Source organism: Dipteris shenzhenensis, chromosome 9 (genome assembly GCF_047967505.1).
Source record: "Dipteris shenzhenensis isolate YYH24624 ecotype China chromosome 9, Dip_SZ_1.0, whole genome shotgun sequence".
Taxonomy (NCBI): Eukaryota; Viridiplantae; Streptophyta; class Polypodiopsida; order Gleicheniales; family Dipteridaceae; genus Dipteris; species Dipteris shenzhenensis.
Window position 1 is genome coordinate 58,309,798 of NC_141604.1, and position 14,167 is coordinate 58,323,964.

General features: G+C 41.8%; 1 protein-coding gene across 1 annotated transcript in view; it reads right to left on the bottom strand.

Annotated features, from left to right (window-relative positions):
- The window catches only part of LOC147898896 (putative pentatricopeptide repeat-containing protein At1g56570), a 52,792-nt gene extending 38,899 nt beyond the window's left edge, over positions 1-13,893 (bottom strand). Inside the window, exons 1-5 of the mRNA XM_087379246.1 lie at positions 13,249-13,893; positions 12,079-13,116; positions 11,384-11,779; positions 11,200-11,270; positions 10,585-10,684 (exon numbers count right to left, since the gene is read on the bottom strand). Coding sequence (XP_087235372.1) covers positions 10,585-10,684; positions 11,200-11,270; positions 11,384-11,779; positions 12,079-13,116; positions 13,249-13,893 — 2,250 coding nt within the window. The remainder of the gene's footprint in view (positions 1-10,584; positions 10,685-11,199; positions 11,271-11,383; positions 11,780-12,078; positions 13,117-13,248) is intronic.
- Between the last annotated feature and the right edge of the window lie 274 nt (positions 13,894-14,167).

Genomic DNA, 14,167 nt, shown 5'->3' on the forward strand with positions numbered 1-14,167 from the left:
GGGCCACGTGGCAGATAAGGTGTCAAAGCTAACTATGGTTAGGTTCAGCTACTTGGGTTAGCTCAACCATGGTAAGATTTGTGTAAACCTTGGGTTAACCTAGTGGGTTTAAAGGTTGCCACATGGCACAGTGCCACCTAAGCATAGAGCCCCTGCTAAGCACAGTATGGAATTCAGCATGTGAATCCCTGTGCCACATCATCAAAGGCCCTCTTCTTCACAAAAGCTTCAACAAGCCATAACTTGCAATCCAAGAGGAATTTGTACAAGCTCCAAAAAGGAAAAGTGATCGTCTTTTCGAGCTCTACGCGCCTGTCAAATCAGAATCATTGTATGCAATTAGACACTGCCAATATTGAAAGAAATCAATTGGTAAGACCTTTGCAACAAATGACAAATCAAAGCATGAATGCACACATCGCTATCATAAGCATGCCAAAAGCACAAGTGCATGAGATGACCATAGCAAAAAGCATGGCATCCACACATAAAGCATTAAGGCACATGGAAGAACAAAGCATCATGCATGAAGCAATGTCAAGAGAAGAAGCAAACGCATCGTCATCAAGCCATGAGCCAAAAGGTGACATCAATGGAAAGTATTGAGAAACAAAAACCTTGCCAACCTTGCCTATATTTTGTAAATCAAGCCTGACCACCTGAGAGTAGCCATGTAGGCACCCAGGGGAGGTATTGACATGTAAACCGCACTTTACCACCTTAAGTAGCAATGCATGCACTAAGGGGAGGTGATGGAATGTAACTCACATCTGACCACCTTGCAGTAGCCAAAGGATCATGGCACCAAGGGGAGGTGTTGAGAGTTGTGGTGCCATGAGCACATATAGAGCAAAGGTATGAGCAAAGGGCAAGCTGCCACATGGCATGGAGGAGATATCCCACATGTGAGTAAGCAAATGGATGTAAGTACCCTCACCTATAAAAGGGAGGTTCATTTGAAGTAATATGAAAATCAAGCACTTTGCACTATCTCAAGATTCTCTTTATGAGTCCAAGCTAATCTATCTTGGAACCTAATTGACTTGAGATACATGTCATGAGCACTCTCTTCATCATGTTTCCACATAGGTTCCATCCACCTTAGAGTGCTCCATAGATCCTGAGGCACACATGTTTTGTCATAGAATGTGTGTGTAGAGTAGCGGGGCAAAGCTTCGCTTATACTTGCATAAGGCTAGAAATAGTCCCTCTTAGAAATCCAACTTGCATGTTCTACATGTAAGTTCTACATACGATTCCTACATGCAACTCCTACATGCGAGTTCTACATGCAAGTTCTACATGTGTATCTAACATGCAACTCCAACATGCGAGTTCTACATGCAACTCCTACATGCGAGTTCTACTTACAACTCCTACTTGCAACTAAGAAGAGGAAAACTCTGTTTTCAGCCTCCACCTTTGTGTGTATTCCCACATTGTGTATGTGAGAAAGCTACATGCAAGCTCTATCCCTCTTCGAAATCCAACTTGCATGTTCTACATGCAAGTTCTACATACGATTCCTACATGCAACTCCTACATACAAGTTCTACATACGATTCCAACATGCAACTCCTACATGCGAGTTCTACATGTAACTCCTACATGCGAGTTCTACATGCAACTCCTACATGCAACTCCTACATGCGAGTTCTACTTGTTGCAACTTTTACTTGCAACTCCTACATGCAAGTTCTACATGCAAGTCCTACATGCAACTCCTACATGCAATTCCTACATGCATGTTCTACATGTGAGTTCTACATGCAACTCCTACATGCAACTTCTATATGCAAGTTCTATATGTAGAGAGAGAATGTCTTACAATTCCTACATGCAGAGAGAGAAACTCTCCAACTTGTATAAATACCCCATAATAGAATGAAGCCCACACTCTTTGGGGCATTGTGTTGAGTTCTACTTTGGTATTCCAAGCCATTGTCTCAAGTGTCCATGCTTCCTTGCACTCCACGTCCAAAACATGTCCTAACCTTACAACTCCTCCTCCCCTCTCCTCCAACCTTGCAACCCATCCTCTCCCTCTCCTCCTCCCTCCTCCTCCTCTTTCTTCCTCCTCCTCCTCCCTCCTCATCCCTTCTCCTCCTCCCTCCTTCTCCTCCTCCCTCTTCCTTCTCCTCCTTCCTCCTCCTCCTCCTCCTCCCTCCTCCTTCCTCCTTCCTCCTCTCTCTTCTTTCCCCCATGCTCTTATACCTTCTTCCTCTCCTACTCCTATGCTCCCCCTAAACCCTTAGTTCCTCAACCCTTAACCTCCATGATCTACAAGGGAGACGAGTTCTCCACCATGTACTCTACCTTGAACCTTGGAACCTCTTCTAAACTCTGGAACCTCTCTCTAAACCTTGGAACCTTCTTCTAAACCTTGGACCTCCTTCTAACCCTTCAACTTCTTCTAAACCCTGGAACCTCCTTCTAATCCTTAAACTCCTCCTAAACCCCTCAACCCCCAATGAAAGCAAAAGCCTTCATTACCTCAACCATGATGATACACATTCCTTTTACACATGCATGCACTATGTTTGCTTACCACACTTAAGCCTACGTCTCTCACTGGAATACGACTCGAGGTCTTAAGCTACACGTATACTACAAACGACAACCCCGATATATCTGTAGGTGACAAAAAGCCTCGGAACCCTGCATAATGAGAAAACCCTGCTCTTCCTATGAAAGCCGTGGGAAAGAGCCGACACCTGGTTGCACCTACTAATCGAGCCCTAGGTACAATCCAGCAAAGTGCATCATACATGAGCACCTACAATTTTGGGAGGTTAAGACAGTTGTTTCCCCTTACAAGAAGGATGTTTGCCAAAAAAAAGATGGCAAAAATAATTACATCGAGTACCTAGTTGCCCTAGATACAATCTATCAAAGTGCATAATACATGAGCACCTACAATTTTGATTGCCACTATCATACCACTATATAATTCTAGTTAACACTTGTAGTGGTTCATAGTAATTATTTTGCTAGTCACCACTAAAATATGCTAGTTACCAATGTCATATGTTGGCTATGATTGTCATATGCTATTTACAACTATCATATGGTGTTTACCACTCTCATATGTGAGCAAGGATCATCAATGCTAGTCATAGACTGTCATATGCTAGTTAGCTTATGTAGCATGCTTGTTAGCACCTTGTCATATGCTAGTTATCACATGTAACATGCTTGTTAGCACTTGTAATTCTAGCTACCATTTTCACGCTCAATTTTGCATTAATAGTGCTAGCTACCACCTATATTTCTAGTTACCACTATCATATGCTAGATAGCATAGGCAATGCTGGTCAACACATGTGATGCTTGTTAACATAGATAATGCTAGCTACCACTGCCACACTCAAGCTAGCACCTAAAATGCTAGTTAGCACCTAGTGCTAGGTAGCATTGCAATGCTAGTTAGAATGTGCAATGTTAGCTAGCACCTGCAATGATAGTTAGCATCCATAATGTTGGTGACCACTATCATATGCTGGCTAGCACCTGTGATTGCTGTTGGTAACCACTTTCTATGCTAGTTAGTACCTGCAATGCTAGTTAGCAACTGCAATGAAAGTTGGCACTATCATATGCTAGGCATCACTTTCATATGCTTGTTTTTAGTTTCTCCAAGCCCTCCCCCTTAAATGACACGCTATCCTTTCTAGCATCTTCATTATCACTCTCCTGAGGCCTTTGAATAAGGTTCACCAATGTTGGCATCTCAATCTTCATCACCTTTATCTTGGGCTTTCTCCCTATTTTCCTTCAATTCTTTGATCCTTTTGCATTGCCTTTCTTGGATAGAAACAATGACGTTGTGCTTCTTTGTTAGTGTTTGGAGCAATCCCTCGGCTTTTTCATGGTTATTCCACATTCATTAATCATCTTGGTGGTCTAATCCTAGCACATGAAAAGAAACCCCAAACCTAGCCACTACAGCGAAGCAAGTTAGCCTTTGATGAAATTATATATATCTCCCAATACACTAATGCCATGTCCAATGGAGCAAGATCAAGATGAAAACATGTTTACAAAGAAGATTGTTGTCTCAAAATTATAATGGGTGATATTTAGAACTCCATCAAATGCTAATGAAATCCAAGAAATTTAATATTGATGCTATTTACCACTATCATATGCTGGTTACCACTCTCATATGTGAGCAAGAATTGTCAATGTTGGTCACTATTGTCATATGCTAGTTATCACATGTAACGTGCTTGTTATCACCTGCAATGCTAGTTATGCTAGTTACCATTGTCACACTCAATTTCGCATTAGTAGTGCGAGCTAGCACCTTCATTTCTAGTTACCACTATCATATGCTAGATAGCATAGGCAATGCTAGTTACCATGGGCATATGCTAGAGTCAACATATGCTTGTTATCACCTGCAATGCTAGTTACCATTGTCACACTCAATTTAGCATTAGCAGTGCGAGCTAGCTACACATGCTAACTAGCACCTGGAAAAATAGTTGGCATCTATAATTTTGGTGACCACTATCATATGCTAGTTAGCACCTATGATTTCTAGTAACCACTTTCATATGCACATGCTAACTAGCACCTGCAATGATAGTTGGCATCTATAATTTTGGTGACCACTATCATATGCTAGTTAGCACCTATGATTTCTAGTAACCACTTTCATATGCTAGTTACCACCTGCAATGCTAGTTGGTACTATCATATGCTAGGTACCACTCTCATATGCTTGTTTCCAATTTCTCCAAGCCCTCACCCTTACATGAAACACTATCCTTCTAGCATCATCCATTACCACTCCCTTGAAGCCTTTAAATGAGGTTTACTATGTTGGCATGTCAATCTTCATCAACTTTATCTTGGGCTTTCTCCCTATTCTCTTTCAGCTCTTTGATGCTTTTTCCTTTACCCTTGCCTTTGATACTTTTGCCTTTACCCTTGCCTTTCTTGGATAGAAACAATGATGTTGTGCTTCTTTGTTAGTGTTTGGAGCAATCCCTTGGCCTCGTTCATGGTTATTCCTCATTCATTAATGGACTTGGTGGTTTAAAGGCGCAATCTTAGCACATGAAAAGAAACCCCAAACCTAGCCACTATGGCGAATCTCTTGTGTTGCAAGTTAGCCATTGATGAAATTAAAGATATCTCCCAATATACTAATGCCATGTACAATGGAGCAAGATCAAGATGAAAACATGTTTACAAAGAAAATTGTTGTCTCCAAACTATATAATGGGTGATATTTAGAAATCCATCAAATGCCAATGAAATCCAAGAAATTTAATATTGAGTCTAGGTTGAGTGTTTCTAGTATAGGGACAAAATATGTAAGTTAATGTTTGAATTCTAATTCAAAATATAAGTTTGAGATAGTTATGGATATAAGGAGACAGTTTTGTTTCATTTGCCTTAGATTTTGAGGATTCTCCTCTCTTGATAATAGACTGCTGAGTCTACTTGGGCATTTCTACTACTGGAGCTTTTCCTTTGAACTCGCTTGCATTTTTTTGTAAAAAATATTTCTATTATATATTGATCAAAAGATATACATTCATAGCCAAGTATACAGTCTTAGTAAGACTTTTCCAAATCATGACAAAAAGCCAGGTAGCAAACAGATAAGACTCCATTCTAGGGCTGACTCTGATTTGTAGTAGATGCTCCCTTTGAATCGGTATTCTTCATTTAAAACTTTTAAATGTTCCTACTCATGATCACGTATCTCCGAGAAGAATCGGTCTTAATCATAGTCATAATTTTGAGATGCCTACTAACCAATCAGCAAAAAGATGATCTGTGTTAGTAACATTCTAATTGAATTGACTAAACTCTAAGGAGTAATTTAGAACTACCCCCCCTTTCCATTGGATGTCCCCATCCCAAAGAGTTAATCTATCAGTGTGACAAAATGAGCTTCGTGGTTCGTAAGTCTGAATTCCATCTTGTTTTGAAGCAAAGTCTTCCATCTGAAGTGTTCACTAAGCCGCAGTTTCCCCCACGATTGCAAACCCTTGTTAAAAAGCTAACATGCCCTAATGAAATCTTCATTGTCTAGTACATCATTCTTGTGTATTGAAGAGGACTAGATGGAGTCAAGTTGCATAAATGAACCTTTCCTAGAGCACTTGAGTTGTGTCTTAATTGACTCAAGAGCATCCCATAGGGATTTCCACAAGGGACTTCCATTTGTAGAATAAGGTTCAGGGCCAAAAACTGCAGAAAGAATTGAATACCTCTTCCATCCCTTGGCTCCGATAGGTCTGACGTGTTTGAAGTTTCCTGCTAATAGCATTGCCCAGTCAAGATCAGGATTTAGAAGGGCTTTTACTATCCATATTGGCAGCAAGGTTAGTTACAGCCTATTTGATGTCCACTACCCCAAGGCCCCCTTCACGATTAGGTCTGGAGTAGAAGTTCCATCTGACTTTTGCAATCTTGTTTGAGCCTCCCCAAAGGAAGGACCTACATTTGGAAATCATCTTATCAAGACCAGCTTGGATTGGGTGCCAACATGAGAGGTAAAAGATAGTTAGAAGGGCCTACATGAGATCAAGATTTAGAAGGGCTTTTACTATCCATGTTGGCAGCAAGGTTAGTTACAGCCTATTTGATGTCCACTACCCCAAGGCCCCCTTCACGATTAGGTCTGGAGTAGAAGTTCCATTTGAATTTTGCAATCTTGTTTGAGCCTCCCCAAAGGAAGGACCTACATTTGGAAATCATCTTATCAAGACCAGCTTGGATTGGGTGCCAACATGAGAGGTAAAAGATAGTGATTAGGTAGAGGCAATGGTTGAGCACCATTCGTCTCTTGCAAGGTTGGCTTGAAAACCTCTCCACTTCTCTAGTTTGGAGCTGAACCTGTTTAGGACCCATTCCCACCAATCCTTCATGGACAAGTGTCATACCAAAATATGTCAATCAAGACAATGGACTTAATTCTATGAGCCCTACAGAGTTGTTTCCTTGATGAGGGGGATAGAGTGGATCACAGTTGTGACAGTGGAGCATATTTCATTTTGTATACATGTGACAGACTATTTGATCATGATCATGATGATAGTGATGATGGAGATGGCTATTACTTTGATATGACGATGTAGCATGTATCTTTGTTTTTCTGCATGGGTCTTGATGCTCGTAGCTCCACCCTTTCAGCTTGCTTGTATTAGGTTTTCTCACAGTCTCATAGACCCATTGGTCTTCCAAAGACTTTAATAAAAGCTGGTGCTCTCTATGGTGCTTAAGAGCTCTATTGATTTTAGCTACATGTGAAAACACATAGAAATAACCAAACATTTAGAGACTCAATTTGTATAGATAATATGATTGATACCTCATTCCCTTGATGATGATGCCCTTTCTCGTTGACTCTTGAGGTTTGTGGATATACTACATACTCCCATTCTTACTTTCCAGGTCTCCTCACACTCTTAAAGAAGTTCCTCCACAATCTGCTAAAATGATTATAGCTAACAAAAATTTCACCAATTTTTGGCATCTCATCCCTATATAGTGTGTAAACCTCAAATCTTGTGTAATTATTTATCAAGAGTATACGTACTTCTAACTTTTTACAACGATGCCCTAAAGTAGGAGATGAACGTAAATCATATAAGATCTTAGGAAACGTATTTGGAAAATGAGCAACAAAGACCTTAACTCTTGTCATAAAGCAATACATTACCTTTTTTATTGTACCTAAGATGCTCCAAATAATGTGATCTTGCAAATCCTCTCAAATCCATTGCAGTGCGAAGTCCTCCGTACATTCAGTTTCCAAAGCTGATATTCAATCAGCCCTTAATGTTGACATTGCGTTATCATTCACAAAGTATCCACTTTGATTGAGAATCATCTCATGAGCCATAGTGGTGTTCATAACACATTAATAGCTTTGAAGTTTCCATTAATCTTGAGACTCGCTTTGTTGTGAGCATTTTCATTTGAAAATCTCCAAAGCTGTATAAATCTTGCATACTCATGTGACTTGCCATCATTTTGTGACCCTTTCTGTTGTTCATATGGTGCTCATAAAGCCCATCAAAAAAAGGCAGTCGTGTGCATTACTTGAGTCCTCTCATCCTTAGGGTAAGGTTTATACAAATAATCAGCTTCATAATCTTCTTGAGCAAATATATAATTTTCCATAGAACCAGTAGTGTCATCCATTTGAAGAGGCCATGACCTTGAGATGATCTACAGCAGCATTTTCTTCAACCATAAGGTATTCAATACTGAAAATCAAATGTTTTGCCTGTCATATGACTGCCTTTGAGCAAGGAAATACTTCTTAATTTAAAATTTAGACCCAAAAAGATTGTCTCTCCATTTCACTAGTGCATGTAGAATTACAAGCATCTCTTTTATCACAATTGGCATATGAACTCTCTTCTCATAAGCAATGACCCCATGGTTTCAACTCAAAATAGCTCCCAATCCATGGCCACTTGCATCCATGGTCACCCTAAAAGGTATGCTAAAAGGAGCTGCCATTTTAGGTTTCTCAAAAGCACATTGGGCAGGATGATTTCTGACCAGCACACCAACAGGGATGATTGGCTACATCTTGCAGAATTCAGTTATAAGCCTACTCTAAATATGACATCTGTCTTTCCTCTTTATGGTTATGAACCACTCCAGCCTTCCAATATGGTTCTCAGGGACATAATTGTACCAGCAGTCCAAGTATGCAGGATATTTTAAAGGCCAACAAGGATCGTATGAAAACAGATGAAGTATCACGCTGATAATTAGGGTCCAATTCATGGTTGTCCACAAGACTTGAGGGACGAAATTTGGGTTACGAGCTGAATCTGTCCTCCAATTCTTAAGGTGCACAGGGTATTTCATGTTTGTATGCTGAAAAGGTGTGTTGGCCAAAACAATCATACTTATCCAACCTTACCTGCATTTGATGATGATGTTTAGGAATCAAAGTTTTTTCTTTGGAATATCAAGGAGTTGAGGAATGTCAAGAAGATCGTTGATTTCTTGGACAAGTGGAAAGGGCCACCTGAATATGACAACACATGGATACAAGTAGCATCCCTTCAACAAAGGACAGATTTGGAAGTAGGGCCCAATTGCTTCAGGAGGGGGGTTGTCATGGACTTGGAACAGATGGCCTAGTTATGAAGAACTTACAGCAAATTTCAGATTTGGATTTGGATATTCCTATGGTAAGTTTAGTACATACACTTTTAGAGGACTTACTACTAACCAAGCAAAATACCTAGTGGGTCTCTCATATGGCTAACCCTAGACTTTTGTGCATATTATAAGGGTAGGCCATTATATTTACATCTTTTGGCTATTCGTTTAGATTTAGCTTGGACATTCCAGCCCTTTCCCAAGCCTTGGGATCTCCGTTGATGTGCCACCCTGACATGAGTCATACCATACTCTAGTTACAGGATTTATCCTTGAATGGCACTCCATGTTCTTTCTCTGCTGTCTACAATTTTGTTTTATGCACATGACAAAGGATTGCCAGACTTTTACTCTTAATTCTCTTCTATGTTTGAAGCTGGTTTCCCAAGCTTGGAGAGGAAGCCTATCCACAGGCATGTCTTTAATATACCTGATGATTCTATCCATCTCAAGCAATTCTTCGGGCAAATGCGGCAGGGTGCGATTTCTTTTTACCCCAAGAAACTAGTAAAAAACTGCTTCTGACTGTTGTCCAGCACATTCTAAGTGACATGTGAAAGGGTAAGCCCCCACAGCTCAACCACATTTAGCAGAACTGACATGACGTGTATAAGTACGTACTTCATTTGCCAAATCCAAATATCCGTTGATCTGCATGTGTCCTTAAAAGCATAGTGCCATCTTACTTCATTCTCTTCTCCACTGTGCCATCCATCTGTGATTACAAGAGATCTGCACTCCAAGGTATTTGAACATGTCCACAACTTAGAAAAATACTGGCGGGATATCTTGCCAACATTCATTGTGAACCACTATGCTGACACACAAATTCCAAGGCAGGCGTTAACCTTTATTCCTGTCCTTAAGATCATGAGAACAGAATCATATAATCTGTCTAGAGTAGAGATATGATCATTGTCTACCCAACCATGGGCTGAAAGATCCCCTCCTACTGTGAATAATCCATCAACATTTGTTCCTGCTGGTCCCTGCATAGGCCAAACAAGGTGAGAGAGAGTGAGCATCCCTGCTCGACTCCAATTCACTAGCAAACACGTCTGACACCCGTCTTTCAACCTGACCCTGCAATGAGCACACTCCTATGTTTTGGCCAAAGCCATCATATGCTACAGAGGTTGAGTCTGGAGATTGTATCAAAAGCCTTCCTGCATATCAACAAAGCAACAGTTAGACACCACCCCCCAATAATTGGCTCTAGCTAATTTTCCCTTGCCCCTGTTTAGTTGTCTCCAAACATTTGCTGATTTTTGCCCCTAAACTTGGCCGTCACCAAGATAACCATGGTGGTCCTATAGTTGCTCAATCAGTTCTTGCCACCATCTTATAAAGGAGCTCGAATCAGTTCTCTATCCATTCTGCTGAAAACCCCTTATGCATGGCTAAATTGAACATATCACAGATCCATAGAACTACCTGCTCATTTAAGCATCTCCGCACAGAATTGCTGCAAATCAACAGCCTTGCAGTTCCCCAAATATCCGAGTCTTGATTGTTATCATCAACTGAAAAGCACCTACATAAAAGAAAAACCTTCCATGGTAGATATTGAGTTTGGGTACGCTGATGGGGAAGAACATTCCATCATCCTCTGGGCAGAGGCAGTCATGACAGCTCTCCACATTCTAAACTAGACTATGACATAAATGGTTGAAGCTAAAACTCTATTTGAGGCCTATTGCTGTTAAAAACCCGTCATTGCTCATTTGAGAGTTTTCAATCTTGAGGCCTATGTGTGTGTCAACAAGAAAGTCGAGACGACATTCAATCCTAAGAGTGAAAAATGCATCTTTGTCAGGTATAGCAAAGTTCCACATCTTATCCATATGTAGAGTCCTTCACCAATCTTAGTTTCCAAATATGTTCTACAATTGGCCAACCCCCTCTCCACTAACATACAGAACTGTAACCCAGAGATCTGAATAATACTGCCAGCTAATACTCCAGAATTACACACTGCTCTGCCCAACACATAGGTGCACCCTTGGGACTAGGGCTTAACCTCTCACTGTGTCTACATTGTGCATTTACCTTTTCATCTTTCCAGGTATATGTTTCTTCTCCACTTTGAACCAAAGATATTTCAGCTTTGTAAATACAGTCTGCTTTCAAGATGGCTCCTAGCCCCCACCACAAATGTAGGCACCATTCCATTAAGGTCAGTCCACCAGCTTTGTCCTGGCTTCTTCCATGCTTGAGCAAATGTTCTCATTACCTGGATCTTGTCACAGTCCTCCCACATCCGAGCATCAGCATATATGTTTGCCATCAGGACATATGCTGCAGGAAGTTTTGCATCTAGTCTCACCACATTATCAAAGGCATGCCTTCCAACTTCTACGTTCTTCCACTTTTGGCAAGCGGCCAACACAGTGAACCATACAACAACAGTAGGTTGGAAGGGCATGTTCTCCACCATTTCCATAACCTCCTCCACTCGGCCTGCTCGACCGAGGATATCAACGATGCAACTATAGTGCTCTATAGTTGGGGTGATGCCATGTTGTTTGCTCATAGCCTGAAAGTACTCCTGCCCCTTCTCCACTAGGCCTACATGACTACATGCATTGAGAACACTAAGAAATGTTACCCTGTCTGGTTTTATGCATTCCTGTTTCATTCTCTCAAACAAATGAAACACAGGTTCACTGTCTCCCTAGCGGGCATGTCCTGCAATCATTGCACTCCATGCTACAACATCTCTTGTGGGCCATTGCATCAAACAGGCGTTGAGCATCGACCATGCCCCCACATTTAGCATACATGTCAATAAGACTGGTTGCAACAATTGAGATGACCTCAAAACCAATCCTGCTCATTTGAGAATGCAATTTCCTTCCAGTTTCTAGAGCTGCTGTGTTGCCACATGCCTTAGTATTGCAACATAGCTAACGCTACTGGAGGGGACACCTTGCTCTTGCATTTGTGCATAAGTCTAAAAGCCTCTTCGTTGTCTTCTTGCTCAGCATACCACAAGATCATGGTATTCCATGCAACCACACCACGGTGAGTCAATTCATCAAAGACACGTTGTGTGTCCTCCATGCTCCCACATTTTGCATAGATATCCACCAACGTGGTTCCCACAAATAACTCTGACTCAAGGCCACTCTTTACTACTTGGGAGTGGATGGCTCTACTGTTTGTCAGACATCCCATTTCCACAAATTTCCCGCCAACTTGCTTCCCATCTTCAAGTGCAGCCAGGCTACTGCAGGCCTTCATGCACCGACAAATGTTCCAGTATCTGGTTTGTTTGAGACCTTCTTCGTGCCCCCGTGCATACAATTCCAAAGCTAGAGCACTGTCTTCTCGCTCTGCATATCCCAAGATCATTGTATTCCATGTGACAACATTACGATGAGGCAATTTGTCAAATATGCACCATGCATCCTCCATACTTCCACATTTTGCATACATATCAACCAGTGTGGTTCCCACAAACACATCCGACTCAAATCCAATCTTTACTACTTGGGATTGGATGGCTCTACCCTTTGCGCGGCACCCTACTTTCCGAGGCCTCCACTCAGCTTGCTTCTCCTCTTCTATCACTGCCAGCTTTCCCTCTTCTAGCGCTGCCAGGCAACTACAAGCCTTCAATGCACCAACAAAGGTTCGAGCATCAGGTTGGACAGCTTCCTTCTGCATCCGTGCATACAAGTGTAAAGCCTGTGCACCGTCCTCTTGTTCAGCATACCCCAGAATCATGGTATTCCACCTGACTACATCAGAATGAGAACATTCGCCAAATACCCACGTTGCATCCTCCATGCTCCCAGCCTTCGCATACATATTCATCAAGACATTTACCACGAATGCATCTGACTCAAACCCACTCTTTACTACTTGAGAGTGAATCGCTCTACCATGAGCCAAGCACCCTAACTTTGCAAATTTCCAGTCACTTTCCTTTCCCTGTTCCCATGCTGCCAGGCTACTGCAAGCCTTCAATGTACCAACAAAGGTTCGATCATTCGGTTGGACACCTTCCTCGTGCATCCGTCTATACAATTCCAAGCCTGGTACACTGTTTTCTTGCTCAGCATACCCCCAAATCATGGTATTCCACGTAATTACATTACGATGAGGTAATTCGTCGAAGACACAACGTGCATTCTCCATGCTCCCACATTTTGCGTACATATTCCCCAAGGTGTTTGCCACGAATATATCCACCTCAAATCCAGTCTTTATTGCCTGGGAGTGGATGGCTCTACCTTGAGCTAGGCATCCTACTTTAAGTTTCCCACCAACTTGCTTCACCTCTTCCAACGCTGCCAGGCTACTGCAAGCCTTCAATACGCCAACTAAGGTTCGATCATCTGGTTGGACACCCTGATGGCACATCCGTGCATATAACTCTAAAGCCCGGGCACCCTCTTCGTGATTGACATACCCCTGGATCAAAATGTTCCACGATACCACATTACGCTTTGGCATGCTGTCAAACACATGGCAAGTATGCAGCATGCTGCCCCGCTTTGCATACCTTTGCATCAAATTGTTTCTTCTAAACACTGAAAGCTCATCCATACGTTCCTCCGTAAGGATATGAAGTGCCTCAACCTTTTCCGTAGGAATCTTAACCACCGTAGGAATTGCCGTGGCCTCCTTGAGCTGAGACCATCTCTTGGGAAGATGCATCTCCGCAAGAGGTGGAGGAAGTGCCTTAGCCTCCTTGAGCTGAGACCACCTCTTCTGGAGATGCATCTCCGTCTCCATCTCAGAGCGATGACTCCTCAGCTGGGAGCGTCATTGCTGCGATTCTAACCTCATCATTCTCAAGTGTGACCACTTTTTGGCACACTTTTTCAGCGGCCCTTCCCAATAAGGGGGACCTTTAAACAACTACTTAAGGAAATAGGAGGAACGCATCACATTTGTCATAAGTTGAAAATTTCACGTTGAATTCCATGAGAGTCATAATGGCTCCGCTTCATTCAAAAATTTGTAACTTGTGCTCCATAATTTGGATCAAAATGATTTCAAAACAAAC